The 20,097-nt window shown below is 47.0% G+C and overlaps 1 protein-coding gene across 9 annotated transcripts in view; it reads right to left on the bottom strand.

Moving 5' to 3' along the window:
• The window catches only part of FLNC (filamin C), a 162,794-nt gene extending 153,167 nt beyond the window's left edge, over window positions 1-9,627 (bottom strand). For 5 of the 9 annotated variants that reach the window (XM_067469386.1, XM_060776353.2, XM_067469390.1 and 2 more), the window contains exon 1: window positions 8,421-9,626. In XM_067469386.1, the coding sequence (XP_067325487.1) occupies window positions 8,421-8,778 (358 nt within the window). In that variant the 5' untranslated portion in view covers window positions 8,779-9,626. Of the gene's footprint in view, window positions 1-8,420 lie in introns of all 9 variants that reach the window. The other 4 variants (XM_067469388.1, XM_067469389.1, XM_067469387.1 and 1 more) reach the window with 2 other exon arrangements.
• Between the last annotated feature and the right edge of the window lie 10,470 nt (window positions 9,628-20,097).

Raw genomic sequence — 20,097 nt, 5'->3', positions numbered from 1 at the left:
CAAACGTGATTGAGATGGCAGTGGGACCGAGAGGACGCCCTCTCCAAATGATCTTAAGGTCCTAGGTGGCTCATAGCAGGAGATACGTTCGGACAGGTAAACTGGGCCAGAACCATTAAGGGCTTTTGTGGCACTCCAGGATAGCATAGAATCATAGAATCATAGAATCAAAGAGTTGGAAGAGACCTCATGGGCCATCCAGTCCAACCCCATTCTGCCAAGAAGCAGGAATATTGCATTCAAATCACCCCTGACAAATGGCCATCCAGCCTCTGCTTAAAAGCTTCCAAAGAAGGAGCCTCCACCACACTCTGGGGCAGAGAGTTCCACTGCTGAACGGCTCTCACAGTCAGGAAGTTCTTCCTAATGTTCAGATGGAATCTCCTCTCTTGTAGTTTGAAGCCATTGTTCCATTGCATCCTAGTCTCCAAGGAAGCAGAAAACAAGCTTGCTCCCTCCTCCCTGTGGCTTCCTCGCACTGTGGACTCAATGATGGATCTGGACCAATAACCCTCTGACTTTAAAACACCACACGTTGAATAGGAAAACAATCTTTTTGTTGAAGATAAGTAAAAACAGCAAACTAATAAAAACACTTTAAAGGAATAGGTAAATCCAATTAGGTAAAAAGTTAAGCAGGAACAAATTAGTCCAAGGTAGAGTTCAGCAATGCCCAAAAACAAAGTCCACAACTCTCTAACAAAATCCAAAGAACCAGGAAATGTTGATCCAAGGTTGAGCAGGTAATCACAAGAGACAAAACAGGAAACAAGAAATCTTTAAGCATGAATCTCCAAAGCAAGGCTTCTCTAAGATTAGGACAAGAACTTTGCATGATTCTAAACCAGTGGTTCTCAACCTGGGGGTCGCGACCCCCAGAGGGGTCGTTTGGCAATTCTCGAGGGGTCACGGCCCTGCCTCCTTGTGCAGGCCCCATGTGTCATCCTCAGGGTGCTGGTGAAGTTCAGAAGGCTTTTTGATCGAAGGGGAACTATAAATCTACACAACTGCAACTCCCAAATACCAGGGTCTATTTTCTCCAAATTCCGCCAGTGTTCAAATTTGGGAATATTGAGCATTTGTGCCAAATTTGGTCCAGACCCATAGTTGTTCAGGTTCATAGTGCTCTCCAGATGTAGGTGAACTACAACTCCCAAACTCAAGATCAATGCCCACCAAACCCTTCCAGTATCTTATGTTGGCCATGTTCTACATCTCTCATCAATCACTGTCAATTCCTCCCAACCCCCTCCAGTATTTTCTTTTGGTAATGAGGATTCTGGGTGTCGGGTTTGGCCCATGTATGTTATTTGTGGGGTCTCAGTGGTCTGTGGAAGTCAGAGTTGAGTCAGTTGAAGCTACTGCAGATCCCATCATCCATTGTCCATACTCCCCCAAACATTAATTAATTATGCATTAATTATGTTCCAATTTGTAATGAAAATACATCCTGCATATCAGAAATTTACATTATGATTCATAATAGTATCAGTTGCTATGGAAAGTAGCTATGGAAATATGGTTGGGGGTCACCACAACACAAGGAAATGGATTTAGGGGTCACGGCATTAGAAAGGTTGAGAACCACTGTTCTAAACGATGCTTCATCTGACTGTATTTTCCATGATTGGAACTTACTAGGCACTCAGAAACTGGTTTCGCTTTCCTTGAGTGGCCCTTATCTTTTTCTGTTGAAGCCTGGCAGAACGCCAAAGGCCTTGCTCGGCCTGTCTGTTTTGACTAATTTCCACCCACCTATCTATATGCTCATTAGTTTCTGCAGGTGCCGAGTTGTTTTCAAGCCCCGAATACTGGGAACTCTCTGGGAGCAATTCAGAGAGTAAACCATCATCCCTATACCCTGTAGGAACATTCTCATGAGAAACTACACTTTGAACGGTGTCTCTCTGTCATTCTCTGCATCAGTATCATTGACCAAACCATTGCCATCTTGAACCTCATTTACATCGTTCCCCACGTCCAAAGCACCCTGATCCTGAAACACAAATCACAGACTGAACTCCAACAATTCAGTCCATGGGGGAGCAGATGTTTGGGGGGGGGGGGGGTGGGCAGCTTTATAGGCCGAAACCAGCACTTTGAATTGTGCTCAGAAGCTAATAGGTAGCCAGTGGCGCTGGCGTAGCAAGGGCGTTGTGCGCTCTCGGTACCCCGCTCCCGTGAGCAACCTGGCTGCCGAGCGTTGGACTAACTGAAGCTTCCGAACAGTCTTCAAAGACAACCCCACGTAGAGTACGTTGCAGTAGTCTATTCAGGATGTAACTAGAGCATGGACCACTGTGGCCAAGTCTGACCTCCCAAAATACGGGCACAGTTGGCACACAAGTTTTAATTGTGTGAAAGCTCCCCTGGTCACCATCAAAACATGAGGTTCCAGGCTCAGTGGTGAGTCCAGGATCACTCCCAAACTGTGAACCTGCGTCTTCAGAGGGAGTGTGACCCCATCCAACACAGGCTCTAACCCTATGTCCTGTTCAACCTTCCGACTGACCAGGAGAATTTCTGTCTTGTCTGGATTCAGTTTCAATTTGTTTGCTCTCATCCAGTCCATTACAATGGCCAAGCACGGGTTCAGAACCTGGACAGCCTCCTTAGTATGAGGGTTGAATGAAAAGTAATGCCTCCACCTTCGTTACTTGGGTTTGGGTGGGAATATTTTAATAAATCAAATGCAGAAATAATCCTTAGAATGTGCTCTTTAAGTACCACTGTTCACTTTTCCACATCATCACCAGACGTTGTCCGGATATCCGACCACCGTCTCCCAAAGCAGTTGCTCTACTCAGAACTCAAGAACGGAAAGCAGAATGTTGGTGGACAGGAAAAGAGATTGGAAGATGGGCTCAAAGCCAACCTTAAAAACTCTGGCATAGACACTGAGAACTGGGAAGCCCTGGCCCTTGAGCACTCCAGCTGGAGGTCAGCTGTGACCAGCAGTGCTGAAGAATTTGAAGAGGTATGAATGGAGGGCGAAAGAGAGAAACGTGCCAAGAGGAAGGCGTGTCAAGCCAACCCCGACCGAGACCGCCTTCCGTCTGGAAACCAATGCCCTCATTGTGGAAGAAGATGCAGGTCAAGAATAGGGCTCCACAGTCACCTACAGACTCACAAGAATTCTGATCCTGGAAGACTATCCTACTCGGCCAATGAGGGATCGCCTAAGTAAGTAAGTAAGCAGCCATTAACGAAAGGACCAAGGCAGTGACATCTCCTAGAATCATAGAATCAAAGAGTTGGAAGAGACCTGACAGTCCAACCCCATTCTGCCAAGAAGCAGGAATATTGCATTCAAATCACCCCTGACAGATGGCCATCCAGCCTCCGTTTAAAAGCTTCCAAAGAAGGAGCCTCCACCACACTCCGGGGCAGAGAGTTCCACTGCTGAACGGCTCTCACAGTCAGGAAATTCTTCCTCGTGTTCAGATGGAATCTCCTCTCTTGTAGTTTGAAGCCATTGTTCCCTTGCGTCCTAGTCTCCAAGGAAGCAGAAAACAAGCTTGCTCCCTCCTCCTCCCTGTGGCTTCCCCTCACATATTTATCCATGGCTATCATGTCTCCTCTCAGCCTTCTCTTCTTCAGGCTAAACATGCCCAGTTCCCTAAGCCGCTCCTCATAGGGCTTGTTCTCCAGACCTTTTATCATTTTAGTCGCTCTCCTCTGGACACATTCCAGCTTGTCAATATCTCTCTTTCCTACATGTGTCTCCGAAGCATGAAGCATTGCCGAGCCAAGGAAGGCTCTTTCCAACCCGGAGAAGAGGCTTCCCATCCGAAGCTATTTTAAAGCCTGTGCTCTCAGGGGCCAACCACACCACAGCTGTCGGAATATGCGCCACCGTGTCATACATTTCAGCCATGACTAAGAAGCGTTCGGTGTAACCGGGGAAGCTGGCGCGCCTTCAGAGTCCCAAAGGAATGCGCCATTTGTCCGGAGAGAGAAGAGGGCTTCGTGGGGAGCATCTACATGGTTGGATTAATGCAGTTTGACCCCATTTCCATTGCAATAATAACAAACTTTTAAATTCTATGATTTGGTAAGTCACTAGCATTCTTTGAAAGAGAAAAGGCACAAGGCCTTGCAAAAACTACAAAGCCCATCATTCCATAGCATTGAGTCCTTCAGTTAAAGTGAAGTCAAACTGCATTCACTACACTGCCATATGTGAGAGCTGTTCAGCAGTGGAACTCTCTGCCCCGGAGTGTGGTGGAGGCTCCTTCTTTGGAAGCTTTTAAACAGAGGCTGGATGGCCATCTGTCAGGGTTGATTTGAATGCAATATTCCTGCTTCTTGGCAGAATGGGGTTGGACTGGATGGCCCAGGAGGTCTCTTCCAACTCTTTGATTCTATGATATATAATCCACATTATCTGCTTTGAACTGGATTATATGGCAGTGTGGGCTGATATAATCCACTTCTAAGCAGATAATGTAGATAATCTGGATTATATGGCAATGTAGACACGCCTGAGATATTGTTATGAGTCAAAGGACCAATTGACACTGCCATGTAACATCCAGATTATCTGCTTTGAACTGGATTATAGGGCAGTGTACACTAATATAATCCAGTTCAAATCAGATAATCTGGATTTTATATGGCAATGTAGATAAGTCCAAAGAATCTCAAAGTTTTCCTATCTCTCAACAAAAGATTGCTCAAGGCACTGCCAGGCCATCAAATGCTAATCAAGGTGGTCAGTTGAAACATTCACACCTAGCTCCAGCAGACAAGAGTCCTTTGTCCCACACTGGTCACTCCACAGATATATAAACCCCTTTTTCCTAGTTCCAACAGACCTCACCGCCTCTGAGGATGCTTGTCATAGATGCAGGTGAAACGTCAGGAGAAAATGCCTCTACACCATGGCCATATAGCCCGAAAAAACCTACAACAACCCAGTTTCCTACTTACTCTTGGTGAACTGCTAATTACACTTTCCAAGGGAAAAATAGTTCCCGTAAAACTCGGGAAACGATCCTGGAATCGACTCCATACAAACCAGGTCTATACCCTGGACTTACAAAGCCCGATGCTACTTTAGTTGTCATTTATGGGAATCTGGGATTTGTAGTTCACTTGGGTGTGTCAGAATGTTCTAATGCTCTTTCCAGAACTATAGTTCACAAGATACTTTGAGAAGAAGGGCTGAGTGGGAAATGAAAAACACCAGTGGTCTCCAGAAGAGTGTTTTGAACCCTGAGCAAACTACAAATCCCCAAAATCCAGAGAATGCAGCTATGACAAGTAAAACGATATGAAAATGATATACCCAAGCAATACAGAAACACCCCAGTGGAGCGTTCTGGCCAAACTACAACTCCCAGGCTCCTATTGGAGGACACAAGAATAGTTATAGTGATATTACATGGATACCCCAAAAGATTCAAGTCCAAACTACAAAGTCCAAGTCTAACATACCAACTTCCATTCTCATCCAAACTACAAATCCCCAACTTTATCAGAATGGGACTGGAACTGTTAAAGAGATACTGGATTGGCACACCCATGTAGTGCAGAGACACCCAAACGGGGCATTCTAAGACCACCCCCAAACTACAAATCCCAGTAGGGAACCAGGAGAGTGAAAGCAGTATGACAGGCCTATAATAGTGTAAAAATAAAATCAATGTATTCCACAAAGTACGCAACTTATCAATGGTGAGCCAAAACCCTCCTAGTTCACAATCGCACTACACAATTATCGCACTATGATTCTCCTTGCGTTGTCTTGGCTCCACCTCATGGAAGCCTGGGATTTGTAGTCTTATGAAATGCTGGTGTGTTAGAAGTATTGTAAAATGTACAAAATTATATTGTTCATTGTATGTATTTGGTTATATTTGTGTAAGTGAGTTTGTGCCTTTAATTGCTGAAATGCTTGTGGTTTGGGTTTGGTCAATTGGGTGCAGGTGGATCTCATTGCTGCTGTTATAATGGTTTGCATCTGCCTGCAGTCTTTAGGTCTTGGTCTTGGTCTTGGATTTGGTTGGAGGTTTTTGTTTAGGGTCTGATGTCTTATTTCTGAGTTTCCACTATGAAGCTATAATAAAGTAAGCTTCTGCTGAAGTATTGTTATTTTTTATTTGATATTATAACTCTGCTGACATGGTGCACACCTGGTTTACTCCTAAACTATAAATCCCAGGACTCCATTGGATGGCAGAATGGTACTTAAAGCAGTATCAGGGTGCCATATCACTATATTATGCTTGGGCACTCCACAATTATCACAGTATGATTCCACTTGAGTTGCCTTGCCACCATCCCATGGAGTCTTGCAATCTGTAGTTTCCCAAAATGTTGCAGCACAGCTGACTCTATGCTATAAATCCCAGGGCTCCATAGGAATTAAGTATGGCAGTTAAAATGGAATCACAGTGCTGTTACTCCGTAGCGCGCATGTGCACTACACAATTATCACACTACGATTTCAGCTGAGTTGCCTTGGTTCCATCCCATGGAAACCTGGGATTTGTAGTTTCATAACTATAGGAGACACAGCTGGTTCTGACTCCTATGCTACAAATCACAAAACTCCAAAGGTGGAAGTACAGTAGTGAAAACAGAATTGCAGCATTATAGCAGAGACGCGCTGCACAATTATCGCGTTATGATTCCACTTGAGTTGCCTTGGTTCCACCCCATAGAATCCTGGGATTTGTAGTTTCACACAATGTTGTCACACAGATGTCTCTAACTCCTAAACGACAAATCCCATTTGAACTGTTATGGATCAATACAGGATTCTATAGGACAGGACCATGGCAGCAAAAGCAGGATCTCAGTGCGATAGCAATTATCGCACTGCACAATTATCGCATGGTGATTCCACTTGAGCTGCCTTGGTCCTACCTTATGGAATCCTGAGATTTGTACCAACTCTGACTTCTAGACTATACATCCCAGGACTCGAAAGGATGGAAGCATGGCAATAGGACGAGAGAAAGCAGAATTTCAATGCGATAGCAATTATCGCACTCCACAATTATTGCGCTGCCTTGGCTCCACCTCATGGATCCTGGGCTTCATACCAGATCTGACTTCTGTACTATAAATCCCAGGACTCACCAGGATGGAAGCACTGTCTACAAATCCCATTTGAACTATTGTGGTTCATTGAAGGGTTCCATAGGACGGGAGGATGGTAGCGAAAGCAGAATTGCAATGCGATAGCAATTATCGCACTCCACAATTATCGCACTGCCTTGGCTCCACCTCATGGATCAGCTCTGACTTCTGTACTATAAATCCCAGGACTCACCAGGATAGAAGAACTGTCTACAAATCCCATTTGAACTATTGTGGTTCAATGAAGGGTTCCATAGGACGGGAGGATGGTAGCGAAAGCAGAATTGCAATGCGATAGCAATTATCGCACTCCATAATTATCGCACTGCCTTGGCTCCACCTCATGGATCCTGGACTTCATACCAGCTCTGACTTCTGTACTATAAATCCCAGGACTCACCAGGATGGAAGGACTGTCTACAAATCCCATTTGAACTATTATGGTTTAGTGAAGGGTTCCATAGGACAAGAGCATGGTAATGAAAGCAGAATTGTAATGCGATAGCAATTATCGCACTGCACAATTATCACACTGCCTTGGCTCCACTTCATGGAATCCTGGGGTTTGTACCAGCTCTGACTTCTGGACTACAAATCCCAGGACTCACCAGGATGGAAGCACTGTTTACAAATCCCATTTGAACTATTGTGGTTCATTGAAGGGTTCCATAGGACGGGAGGATGGTAGCGAAAGCAGAATTGCAATGCGATAGCAATTATCGCACTCCATAATTATCGCACTGCCTTGGCTCCACCTCATGGAATCCTAGGATTTGTGCCAACTCTGACTTGTGGACTACAAATCCCAGGACTTGCCAGGATGGAAGCATGGCAATGAAGGTGGAATAGCAGGACTATAGCACCATCTACAAATTCCATTTGAAATATTATGGTTCAATGAAGGGTTCCATAGGACAAGAGCATGGTAACGAAAGCAGAATTGCAATGCGATAGTAATTATCGCACTGCACAATTATCACACAATCCTGGAATTCGTACCAGCTCTGACTTCTGGACTACAAATCCCAGGACTTGCCAGGGTGGAAGCATGGCAATGAAGGTGGAATAGCATGACTATAGCACCGTCTACAAATCCCATTTGAACTATTATGGCTCAATGAAGGGTTCCATAGGACAAGAGCACAGTAACGAAAGCAGAATTGCAATGCGATAGTAATTATCGCACCGCACAATTATTGCACAATGCTGGGATTCGTACCAGCTCTGATATCTGGACTACAGATCCCAGGACTTGCCAGGATGGAAGCATGGCAAGGAAGGTGGGACAGCAGTGCCGTTACACCACCACATGCATGGGCACCCAGACTCACCGATGGAGACCAGCTTGATGTGCTCCCGGTCGAGGAACTCGAGGGCCACGGAGACGTTCTCCAGCTTCATCTGGCGGAAGTTGGGCCGGGCATGGTACTTGCGGTACATCTTCTTCTGGCTCAGCACCTCGAGGAGGCCAATGAGCTTCAGCCCGTCGCTCAGGTCCTTCTGGAGGTCACCGATGCGCTTGTTGACGCACTTGAGGTGCTCATTGCACCAGCGGGTGAAGGTGTTCTGCTGGATCTTCTTCCAGGGCGCGTCCTCGGCCAGGTCCTTCTCGGTGGCCGGCATCTCGTCCTGCTCCTCGCCTGAGCCATAGGCCGCCGGGGACTGGTCGTAGTAGCTGTTGCTGTTCATGGTTGTGGGTGGATCTAGGTGGACAAGGAAGAGACACCAAGCAGGTCAGAAGATGCTGAAATCGACCAATTCACAGGATGGACAATAATGTATCCAAACAAGGAATCAACCAGCCCAACAGATGGAAAGTACGGTTGAAACCAATCAGCTCAGGAGAGGCTGAAGAGGAGTGGTGGGAAGGAAGGAGTCCAGAGGATGGGTGAAAGTGACCAGCTCAGAAGAGGCTCAAGTGGACACGGCCAGAGGATGGGGACTGAGCAGCTCAGAAGAGGCTGAAGTCCCTCCACTCCCAGAGAAGAGAAACTGATGGATGGGTTGACCCACTCAGACTCAGTTGACCAGAAATCCACCAGCTCAGAAGACACTGAGGTTGATCAGCTCAGAGGAGAGAAACTGACCAGTCCAAAAGACAAGTGACCAGCTCAGATCCTGAAAGGGGACAGCTTCGAGGAGAGAAAGTGACCGGTCCGAAGGGTTTCCCCAGCTGAGAAGATGCTGAAAGTGGAGGGCTGGAAGTGACCCGTTGAGGGGAGGGCTGGAATGGCCCAAATCCTGCGTGGGAAGTTGGCGAAGTCACAGGAGTGGAACTCACCCGAGGAAGGAAGGAAGAGAGAGGCACAAAACAAGCTCTCCAACTTTTCGCAAGTTTCCTGGTCGAAGGGAAAGCGCTCCAAAGGTGTGAGAAAGTCCAGAAAGAGACGCGGAAATCAGGCAGGAACACGAGTGGGGTCCTGGGTTGTCTTTTCCTCTTGGAGAAGGAAGGCAGGCAGGCGAGGAGCCGAGCGAGGGAGCGATGCGCCCTGAGCCGCACGCCGGAGAGTGTCCCTCCGAGGGCCAGGAGGGGCTTTTCTAAGGCGCCCCCTCCCCTCCCCTCCCCTCCTGGGCAGGCCCCTCCCCTCCCACGGACCCCCCCCCCTTCCCCCTTCCCTCTCCCTCCACGTCAGGGCCCAGGACTCCCAGGAATGCCTCCGCTCTGACCATATACAACGAAACGGGGAAGCAGGCGCGCCGGGCTCGGCACCCGCACCCCCACGCGCGCCCCACGCCCCCTCCAAGCCCGGCCTCTCAGATAGACACGCCACTCCGGATTGGGCGCCCGAATGGCCACGGGGTGCCCATTGGATGAGGGTACACCCAGACAGCCCCCTTTTCCCTACCACTCCTTCTCCTCCCTTCTTCCCCTTGAGGATCCCCAAGAGTCACCACCAACTTTGCGCTCAACTTTGCGCCTCTCCACACTCCCAGGCTATTTTTAAGCCTTTCCCTTCGCCACAAAAGAGGGGGGGGGGGGGTCCCAGAGTTGGAGGGTGGAGGGCTTTGGGTCTCGGTTGGGGGGGATGTGGAGGGACAAGCCTGGCCCACAAGCTGGACAATAAGGGACACCAAGAAGAGGAAGACTTTCTCAGCTGGAGGGTCACAATTGCGTCAAAGCGTGACTTGGTCACAATTGCTTCAAAGCCCATTTTGGGGGAATACCAGCCACTTAGAATCCCAGAATCATAGAGTCATAGACTTGGGAGAGAGCCCATGGCTCACCCAGTCCAACCCCTTGCCAGGTAGGAAGGCACCATCAAAGTATCCCCAACAGATGGCCATCCAGCCTCAAAGCTTCCAAGGAAGGAGCTTCCACCAGACTCCCAGGCAGAGAGTTAATCATAGAATCATAGAATCAAAGAGTTGGAAGAGACCTCCTGGGCCATCATCCAGTCCAACCCCATTCTGACAAGAAGCAGGAATATTGCATTCAAATCACCCCTGACAGATGGCCAGCCAGCCTCTGTTTAAAAGCTTCCAAAGAAGGAGCCTCCACCACACTCCCTCCGGGGCAGAGAGTTCCACTGCTGAACGGCTCTCACAGTGAGGAAGTTCTTCCTCGTGTTCAGATGGAATCTCCTCTCTTGTAGTTTGAAGCCATTGTTCCATTGCGTCCTAGTCTCCAGGACAGCAGAAAACAAGCTTGCTCCCTCCTCCTCCCTGTGGCTTCCTGTCATAGAATCATAGAATCATAGAATCAAAGAGTTGGAAGAGACCTCATGGGCCATCCAGTCCAACCCCCTGCCAAGAAGCAGGAATATTGCATTCAAATCACCCCTGACAGATGGCCATCCAGCCTCTTTTTGAAAGCTTCCAAAGAAGGGGCCTCCACCACACTCCGGGGCAGAGAGTTCCACTGCTGAACGGCTCTCACAGTCAGGAAGTTCTTCCTCATGTTCAGGTGGAATCTCCTCTCTTGTAGTTTGAAGCCATTGTTCCATTGCATCCTTGTCTCCAAGGAAGCAGAAAACAAGCTTGCTCCCTCCTCCTCCCTGTGGCTTCCTCTCACATATTTATACATGGCTATCATATCCCCTCTCAGCCTTCTCTTCTTCAGGCTAAACATGCCCAGCTCCTTAAGCCGCTCCTCATAGGGCTTGTTCTCCAGACCCTTGATCATTTTAGTCGCCCTCCTCTGGACACATTCCAGCTTGTCAATATCTCTCTTGAATTGTGGTGCACAGAATTGGACACAATATTCCAGGTGTGGTCTAACCAAAGCAGAATAGAGCACGGGGAGCATGACTTCCCTGGATCTAGACACTATGCTCCTCTTGATGCAGGCCAAAATCCCATTGGCTTTTTTTGCCGCCACATCACATTGTTGGCTCATGTTTAACTTGTTGTCCACGAGGACTTCAACATCTTTTTCACACGTACTGCTCTCAAGCCAGGCATTGTCCCCATTCTGTACCTTTGCATTTTGTTTTTCCTGCCAAAGTGGAGTATCTTGCATTTGTCACTGTTGAACTTCATTTTGTTAGTTTTGGCCCATCATCTCTCTAATCTGTCAAGATCGTTTTGAATCCTGCTCCTGTCCTCTGGAGTATTGGCTATCCCTCCCAATTTGGTGTCGTCTGCAAACTTGATGATCCTGCCTTCTAACCCTTCATCTAAAGCAAAATAATACAACATAAAATCATAAAATAATATTGTTATTTATTTATTTATTTACAGTATTTATACTGCACCCTTCTCACCCCGCAGGGGACTCAAGGCGGATTACAATGTACATGGCAAACATTCAATGCCAAAGACACACAACAGATATAGGCAGACAGTCAGAGGCTATTTAACTTTTCTGGCTGCCAGGAGAGCTGTCGCTTTCATCGTCCATCTGCGACACTGATGAAGTATTTCCGCATTCCCCGCATGCTTTTGCTGGAGTCTTTTTTATGGCCTCATAAATTATTTAAATTAGCTTCTCCATGCATAGGTGGTACCTAAATTTCCTACTTGACAGATGCAACTGTCTTTTGGGTTGCAAAGGTCGACAACAATCTACACAATTGGTCAGAAGCTCACTCCGACCCGGACTGGCTTCGAACTCATGACCTTTTGGTCAGAAGTGATCTTGACAAGCTGGAATGTGTCCAGAGGAGGGCAACTAAAATGATCAAGGGTCTGGAGAACAAGCCCTCTGAGGAGCGGCTTAAGGAGCTGGGCATGTTTAGCCTGAAGAAGAGAAGGCTGAGAGGAGATATGATAGCCATGTACAAATATGTGAGAGGAAGCCACAGGGAGGAGGAGGGAGCAAGCTTGTTTACTGCTTCCCTGGAGACTAGGACGCAGAACAATGGCTTCAAACTACAAGAGAGGAGATTCCATCTGAACATTAGGAAGAACTTCCTGACTGTGAGAGCCGTTCAGCAGTGGAACTCTCTGCCCCGGAGTGTGGTGGAGGCTCCTTCTTTGGAAGCTTTTAAACAGAGGCTGGATGGCCATCCGTCAGGGGTGATTTGAATGCAACATTCTTGCTTCTTGGCAGAATGGGGTTGGACTGGATGGCCCATGAGGTCTCTTCCAACTCTTTGATTCTATGATTCTAACAGTATCTCTTGCTGTTTCTTTGTCAGTGTTGATCTGGAGAGTGTCTGGTTTGCGTACTCTGGAACAGGCAACATATAATTGTCCTTCTTTAAGGGTCTCTTTCAAATCTATGATACTATATATCCGTGTGCATGAATCATATATATCTATCTATATCTATGGCTGGAAGGCTCGTTGTCAGGAGGGCTTTGATTACGTTTTCTTGCCCTGGTGAAGGGAGTTGGCTTGGATGACGTTAAGTATTTTCTGTTGGTCATGGCGGTTCTTTGTGTCAAGTTTGACCCAATTCTGTCGTTGGTGGGGTTCAGAATGCTCTTTGATTGTAGGTGAACTATAAATCCCAGCAACTACAACTCCCAAATGTCAGGATTCTATTTTCCCCGAACTCCATCAGTGTTCACATTTGGGCATATTGAGTATTCTTGTAGAGTTTGCTCCAGATCCATCATTGTTTGAGTCCGCAGTGCTCACTGGATGTAGGTAAACTACAACTCCAAAACCAAAGGACACTGCCCACCAAACCCTTCCAGTATTTTGTGTTGGTAATGGGAGTTCTGTGTGCCAAGTTTGGTTCAATTCTATCGTTGGTGGGGTTCAGAATGCTCTTTGATTGTAGGTGAACTATAAATCCCTGCTACTACAACTCCCAAATGTCAAGGTCTATTTCCCGCAAACTCCATCTATGTTCATATTTGGGCATATGGAATATTCGTGTCAAGTGTTTGAATCCACAGTGCTCTCTGGATGCAGGTGAACTACAACTCCCAAAGTCAAGGTCAATGCCCACCAAACCCTTCTAGTGTTTTCTGTAAGTCATGGGAGTCCTGTGTGTCACCTTTGGTTCAATTCCATCATTGGTGGAGTTCAGATTGTAGGTGAACTATAAATCCCAAGAACTACAACTCCCAAATGACAAAATAAAAAAAATGAGTGAAGGACATACATTGGGTTGTTAGGTGTCTTGTGTCCAAATTTGGTGTCAATTCACCCACTGGTTTTTGGGTTCTGTTAATCCCACAAACGGACATTACATTTTTATTTATATAGACCAGTGGTTCTCAACCTTCCTAATGCCGCGACCCCTTAGTACAGGTCCTCACATTGTGGTGACCCCCAACCATAACGTTATTTTCGTTGCTACTTCTTTAATTTTGCTCCTGTTATGAATCATAATATAAATATCTGATATGCAGGATGTATTTTCATTCACTGGACCAAATTTGGCACAAATACCTTAAACGCCCAAATTTGAATACTGGTGAGGTTGGAGGGGGTTGATTTTGTCATTTGGGAATGTTGGAGTTGCTGGGATTTATAGTTCACCTAAAATCAAAGAGCCTTCTGAACTCCACCAATGATGGAATTGAATCAAACTTGGCACACAGAATTCCCATGGCCAAGAGAAATACTGGGGGAGTCAGATGGACACTGACCTTGAGTTTTTGGAGATGTAGTTCACCTAAATCCAGAGAACACTGTGGACCCAGTGATGGATATGGATCAAACTTGGCTCAGATACTCAGTATGCCCAAATGTGAACACTGGTAGAGTTTGGAGAAAGTAGACCTTGCCATTTTGGAGTTGTGGTTGTTGGGATTCATAGTTCACCCACAATGAAATAGCATTGTGGACCCCACCAATGATAGAATTGGACCAAACTTCCCACACAGAACACCCATGACAAAGAGAAAATACTATGTTTTCTGATGGTCTTTGGTGACCCCTCTGACACCCCCTCGCGACCCCCACAGGGGTCCCGACCCCCAGGTTGACAAACACTGATATAGATGAAAAAGTTTTCTTTCAGTTCATTACTCAGAACTAAACTTCAACATTTGTCATTTTACAAGGTCCTTCGCCTTTTGTAGTTCGATGCTTCACCAAACAGCAAAACCCACAATCATAGAATAGAATCATAGAATCAAAGAGTTGGGAGAGACCTCCTGGGCAATCATCCAGTCCAACCCCATTCTGCCAAGAAGCAGGAAAACGGCATTCAAATCACCCCTGACAGATGGCCATCCAGCCTCTGCTTAAAAGCTTCCAAAGAAGGAGCCTCCACCACACTCCGGGGCAGAGAGTTCCACTGCTGAACGGCTCTCACAGTCAGGAAGTTCTTCCTCATGTTCAGATGGAATCTCCTCTCTTGTCGTTTGAAGCAATTGTTCCATTGCGTCCTAGTCTCCAGGGAAGCAGAAAGGAAGCTTTCTCCCTCCTCCTCCCTGTGGCTTCCTCTCACATATTTATACATGGCTATCATGTCTCCTCTCAGCCTTCTCTTCTTCAGGCTAAACATGCCCAGCTCCTTAAGCCGCTCCTCATAGGTCTTGTTCTCCAGACCCTTGATCCTTTTAGTCGCCCTCCTCTGGACACATTCCAGCTTGTCAATATCTCTCTTGAATTGTGGTGCCCAGAATTGGACACAATATTCCAGGTGTAGCCTCACCAAGGCGGAATAGAGCATGGGGAGCATGACTTCCCTAGATCTAGACACTCTGCTCCAATTGATGCAGGCCAAAATCCCATTGGCTTTTTTTGCCACCACATCACATTCCTGGCTCATGTTCAACTTCCTGTCCACGAGGACTCCAAGATCTTTTTCACACGTCCTGCTTTCGAGCCAGGCCTCATCGTCCCCCATTCTGTCTCTTTGCATTTCGTTTTTCCTGCCAAAGTGGAGTATCTTGCATTTGTCCCTGTTGAACTTCATTTTGTTAGTTTTGGCCTGTCATCTCTCTAATCTGTCAAGATTGTTTTGAATTCTGCTCCTGTCCTCTGGAGTACTGGCTCCAATGTGGTGTCATTTGCAAACTTGATGATCCTGCCTTACATTTTTATTTATATAGATGAAAAGGTTTTCTTTTGGTTCATTACTCAGAACTAAACTTCAACAATTGTCATTTTTCTCGGTCCTTGGCCTTTTGTAGTTTGACGCTTCACCAAACAGCAAAACCCACAATTCCATAGTATTGGGCTATGGCAGATAACGTGGGCTCAAACTCAAAACCGTGGCAGTCAAAGTGGAAAGTGCTGGATCCTTCCTCCTCTTCCAAGGTGTTACTTCACGGCTCAAAAAAGGTGCTTTCTCATGGGATGGCCTCAAGCCGACCGGCCGGCCGGCCGCAGCTGCCGTTGGGAGCCCTGAGCGGTGCTTCATTCTTCTCCGATGAGGCCGTGGCCACCCAGAATAGCTCATGATGAGCCCTGCAGCCACCCCGAGGAAGCCGGTGATTGTGCTGCTGGGGGTGGTGATGGTGATGATGATGATGATGACGTGAACGTGTCAGGAGGAGGGCTGGAAAGAGGGAGGCACCCTGCCAACAAAGGAACACTTGGCTTGGGAACAGCACTCACGGAAAGGCCCACAAAGAGCCCTGTTTGGAGAGACCAAACTCACTTACTTACTTACTTAGGCAATCCCTCGTAGCTTAAAGATTATTGTCTTCCAGACGTGGTGTCTTGGTGGTGGCTCCGTAGGGGGCTGTGGACCCCTATTATTGACCCGCATGTTCTCCCGCAGTGAGGACATCAGTTTCCAAATGGAAGGCAATCCCTTGATGTGCCTTCTATCTCTTGCCACATTTCTCCCTTACGTCCTCCATTTGTGCCTCTTCGAATTCCGCAGCACTGCTGGTCACAGCTGACCTCCAGTTAGAGCGCTCAAGGGCCGGGGCTTCCCAGTTCTCGGTATCTATGCCACAATTGTTAAGGTTGGCTTTGAGCCCATCTTAATTTATTTATTTGTCGTGCCAGGATAACCAGGCAAATTATTTTACATTTCTAACAGAACAAAGCAAACAAACAGACAAATACAAAACGTGTGAGTTTGGTAGTTGATTAAATGTCCTTTGACCAGTATCTGGCCCCTTGGAGTGCCTCTGGTGTTGCCGCAAGAAGGTCCTCCTTTGTGCATGTGTCAGGGCATAGGTTGCATTGCAGCAGGTGGTCAGTGGTTTGCTCTTCTCCGCACTCGCATGTCGTGGATTCCACTTTGTGGCCGTATTTCTGGCATCTCGTGGTGCCAGAGCGCAGTCTGTTCAGCACCTTCCAAGTTGCCCAGTCTTCTGTGTGCCCAGGAAGGAGTCTCTCATTTGGTATCAGCCATTGGTTGAGGTGCTGGGTTTGAGCCTGCCACTTTTGGACTCTCGCTTGCTGGGGTGTTCCAGCGAGTGTCTCTGTAGATCTTAGAAAACTATTTCTAGATTTAAGTTGTTGACGCGCTGGCTGATACCCAAACAGGGGATGGGCTGGAGATGTCTCTGCCTTGGTCCTTTCACTATTGGCTGCTACTTCCCAGCGGATGTCAGGTGGTACAATACCGGCTAAACAGTGTAATTTCTCCAGTGGTGTGGGGCGCAGACAGCCTGTGATAATGCGGCATGTCTCATTAAGGGCCACATCCACTGTTTTAGTGTGGTGAGATGTGTTCCACACTGGGCATGCGTACTCAGCAGCAGAGTAGCACAGCGCAAGGACAGATGTCTTCACTGTATCTGGTTGTGAGCCCCAGGTTGTGCCAGTCAGCTTTCGTATGATATTGTTTCTAGCGCCCACTTTTTGCTTGATGTTCAGGCAGTGCTTCTTGTAGGTCAGGGCACAGTCCAGGGTGACTCCCAGGTATTTGGGTGCGCTGCAATGCTCCCGTGGGAGTCCTTCCCAGGTAATAATTCTCAGAGCTTGGGTTGCTTGGGTTGCTTGTGAAAAGCACATGTCTGTGTTTTCGATGGGTTAGGGATCAGCTGGTTTTCCCTGTAATAGGCAGTAAGAGCACCTAGAGCTTCGGAAAGCTTCTGTTCTACCATCTCAAAGCTCCCTGCTTGAGCAGTAATGGCACGATCATCGGCATAAATGGATTAGGGATCAGCTGGTTTTCCCTGTAGTAGGCAGTGAGGACATCAGTTTCCAGACAAAAGGCGGTCCCGGTAAGGGTTGGCTTGATGCGCCTTCTTCCTCTTGGCAGATTTCTCTCTTTTGCCCTCCATTCGTGCCTCTTCGAATTCCGCAGCACTGCTGGTCACAGCTGACCTCCAGTTAGAGCGCTCAAGGACCAGGGCTTCCCAGTTCTCGGTGTCTATGCCACAATTGTTAAGGTTGGCTTTGAGCCCATCTTTCAATCTCTTTTCCTGCCCACCAATATTCCGTTTTCCGTTCTTGAGTTCGGAGTAGAGCAACTGCTTTGGGAGATGGTGGTCGGGCATCCGGACAACGTGGCCGGTCTAGTGGAGTTGATGGCGGAGGACCATCGCTTCAATGCTGGTATGCCACAATTGTTAAGGTTGGCTTTGAGCCCATCTTTACATCTCTTTTCCTGTCCACCAACACTCCGTTTCCCATTCTTGAGTTCGGAGTAGCATAGCCACTTTGCGAGATGGTGACGTTTTACTTTTTTTTAGAACTTTCCTATTTTCTTACAAGCATTTCTTTCTACTGGCTATTTTACTAAGCTTCAATAAAAAGGATTGGTTTCTTCACTCAACGTGTGGTGTGTTTTAAAATCAGAGGGCTTTTTCCTGTCCTGAAGTGCAACATTTAGCTTTTTGGGGTTTTTAAGTACTTTCCGCTATTTTGTGTGTGTGGAAAGGGGGGGGGGGTATGAGTGATGGTCACTCATTGGTCTGTTAGGGATATAGTGTCCAAATTTCGTATCAATTCGTCCAGTGGTTTTTGAGTTATGTTAATCCCTCAAACGAACATTACATTTTTATTTATATAGATTTTTGAGTAGTTATACACTATTTTAAGTCTTTATAAACCCTCCCCACACACTTGTACACTACATATCCCTCCTTGAATGTGTTGTTCATTTAATCGTGGGCTCCGGCGTTATCCGCAGAGGCAGCCTCTCATAGAATCTAGAATCAAAGAGTTGGAAGAGACCTCCTGGGCCATCCAGTCCAACCCCATTCTGCCAAGAAGCAGGAATATTGCATTCAAATCACCCCTGACAGATGGCCATCCAGCCTCTGTTTAGAAGCTTCCAAAGAAGGAGCCTCCACCACACTCCGAGGCAGAGAGTTCCACTGCTGAACGGCTCTCACAGTCCGGAAGTTCTTCCTCGTGTTCAGATGGAATCTCCTCTCTTGTAGTTTGAAGCCATTGTTCCACTGCGTCCTAGTCTCCAGGGCAGCAGAGAACAAATTATCTACCTCCACCCTATGACTTCCTCTCACATATTTATACATGTCTATCATATCTCTTCTCAGCCTTCTCTTCTTCTGGCTAAACATGCCCAGCTCCTTAAGCCGCTCCTCATAGGGCTTGTTCTCCAGACCCTTGATCATTTTAGTCACCCTCTTCTGGACACATTCCAGCTTGTCAATATCTCTCTTGAATTGTGGTGCCCAGAATTGGACACAGTATTCCAGGTGTGGTCTAACCAAAGCGGAATAGAGCATGGGGAGCATGACTTCCCTAGATCTAGACACTATGCTCCTCTTGATGCAGGCCAAAATCCCATTGGCCTTTTTTGCCATCACATCACATTGTTGGCTCATGTTTAACTTGTTGTCCAAGAGGACTCCAAGATCTTTTTCACACGTCCTGCTCTCGAGTCAGGCATTGTCCCCCATTCTGTATCTTTGCATTTCGTTTTTCCTGCCAAAGTGGAGTATCTTGCATTTGTCCCCGTTGAACTTCATTTTGCTAGTTTTGGCCCATCATCTCTCTAATCTGTCAAGATCGTTTTGACTCCTGCTCCTGTCCTCTGGAGTATTGGCTCTCCCTCCCAATTTGGTGTCGTCTGTAAACTTGATGATCCTGCCTTCTCGCCCTTCCTCTAAGTCATTAATAAAGATGTTGAACAGGACGGAATCCTGCGGATGGCACTCCACTCGTCATTTCCTTCCAGGATGAAGAGAACGCATTGGGGAGAATCACCCTCTGAGTTCATCCATTTAACCAATTCCAGATCCACCTCACCGTAGCTTTGCCTCGCCCACATTGGACTAGTTTCCTTGCCAGAAGGTCATGGGGGACCTTGTCGAAGAAGGCCTTCCTGAAATCCAGGTACACCACATCCACGGCATTCCCCGCATCTACCCAGCTTGTAGCTCTATCGAAGAAAGAGATCAGATGAGTCTGGCATGACTTGTTTTTGATAAATCCATGTTGACTATTAGCGATGACTGCATTTGTTTCTAAGTGTTTGCAGACCGCTTCCTTAACAATCTTAACAATCTTCCTTAACTCTCCATACAACAAATGCTCTTAAGCCCATATTGAAAAACCATCAAACAGCGAGTCCGCAAAAAGCAAACCTCGAAGTAGCGAGGGATCACTGTACATCCAATATTTTTTTCCAGGTCTGGATACAGACTGTGTTCAGACGGGATGCATAGTAGACCACTGATAGACCACAAGCTGAACATAAGCCAACGGTGTGATGCAGAAGCTCAAAAAGCCAATCTGCATCAATAAGAGTACAGCACACAGTTCTGGATTTTGGAGTATTCCAGA

The sequence above is a fragment of the Anolis sagrei genome, chromosome 5, assembly GCF_037176765.1.
Source record: "Anolis sagrei isolate rAnoSag1 chromosome 5, rAnoSag1.mat, whole genome shotgun sequence".
In the NCBI taxonomy this organism is placed as follows: domain Eukaryota; kingdom Metazoa; phylum Chordata; class Lepidosauria; order Squamata; family Dactyloidae; genus Anolis; species Anolis sagrei.
The sequence above is the reverse complement of the archived record's forward strand: the minus strand, read 5'-3'. Positions and strand labels throughout refer to the sequence as shown.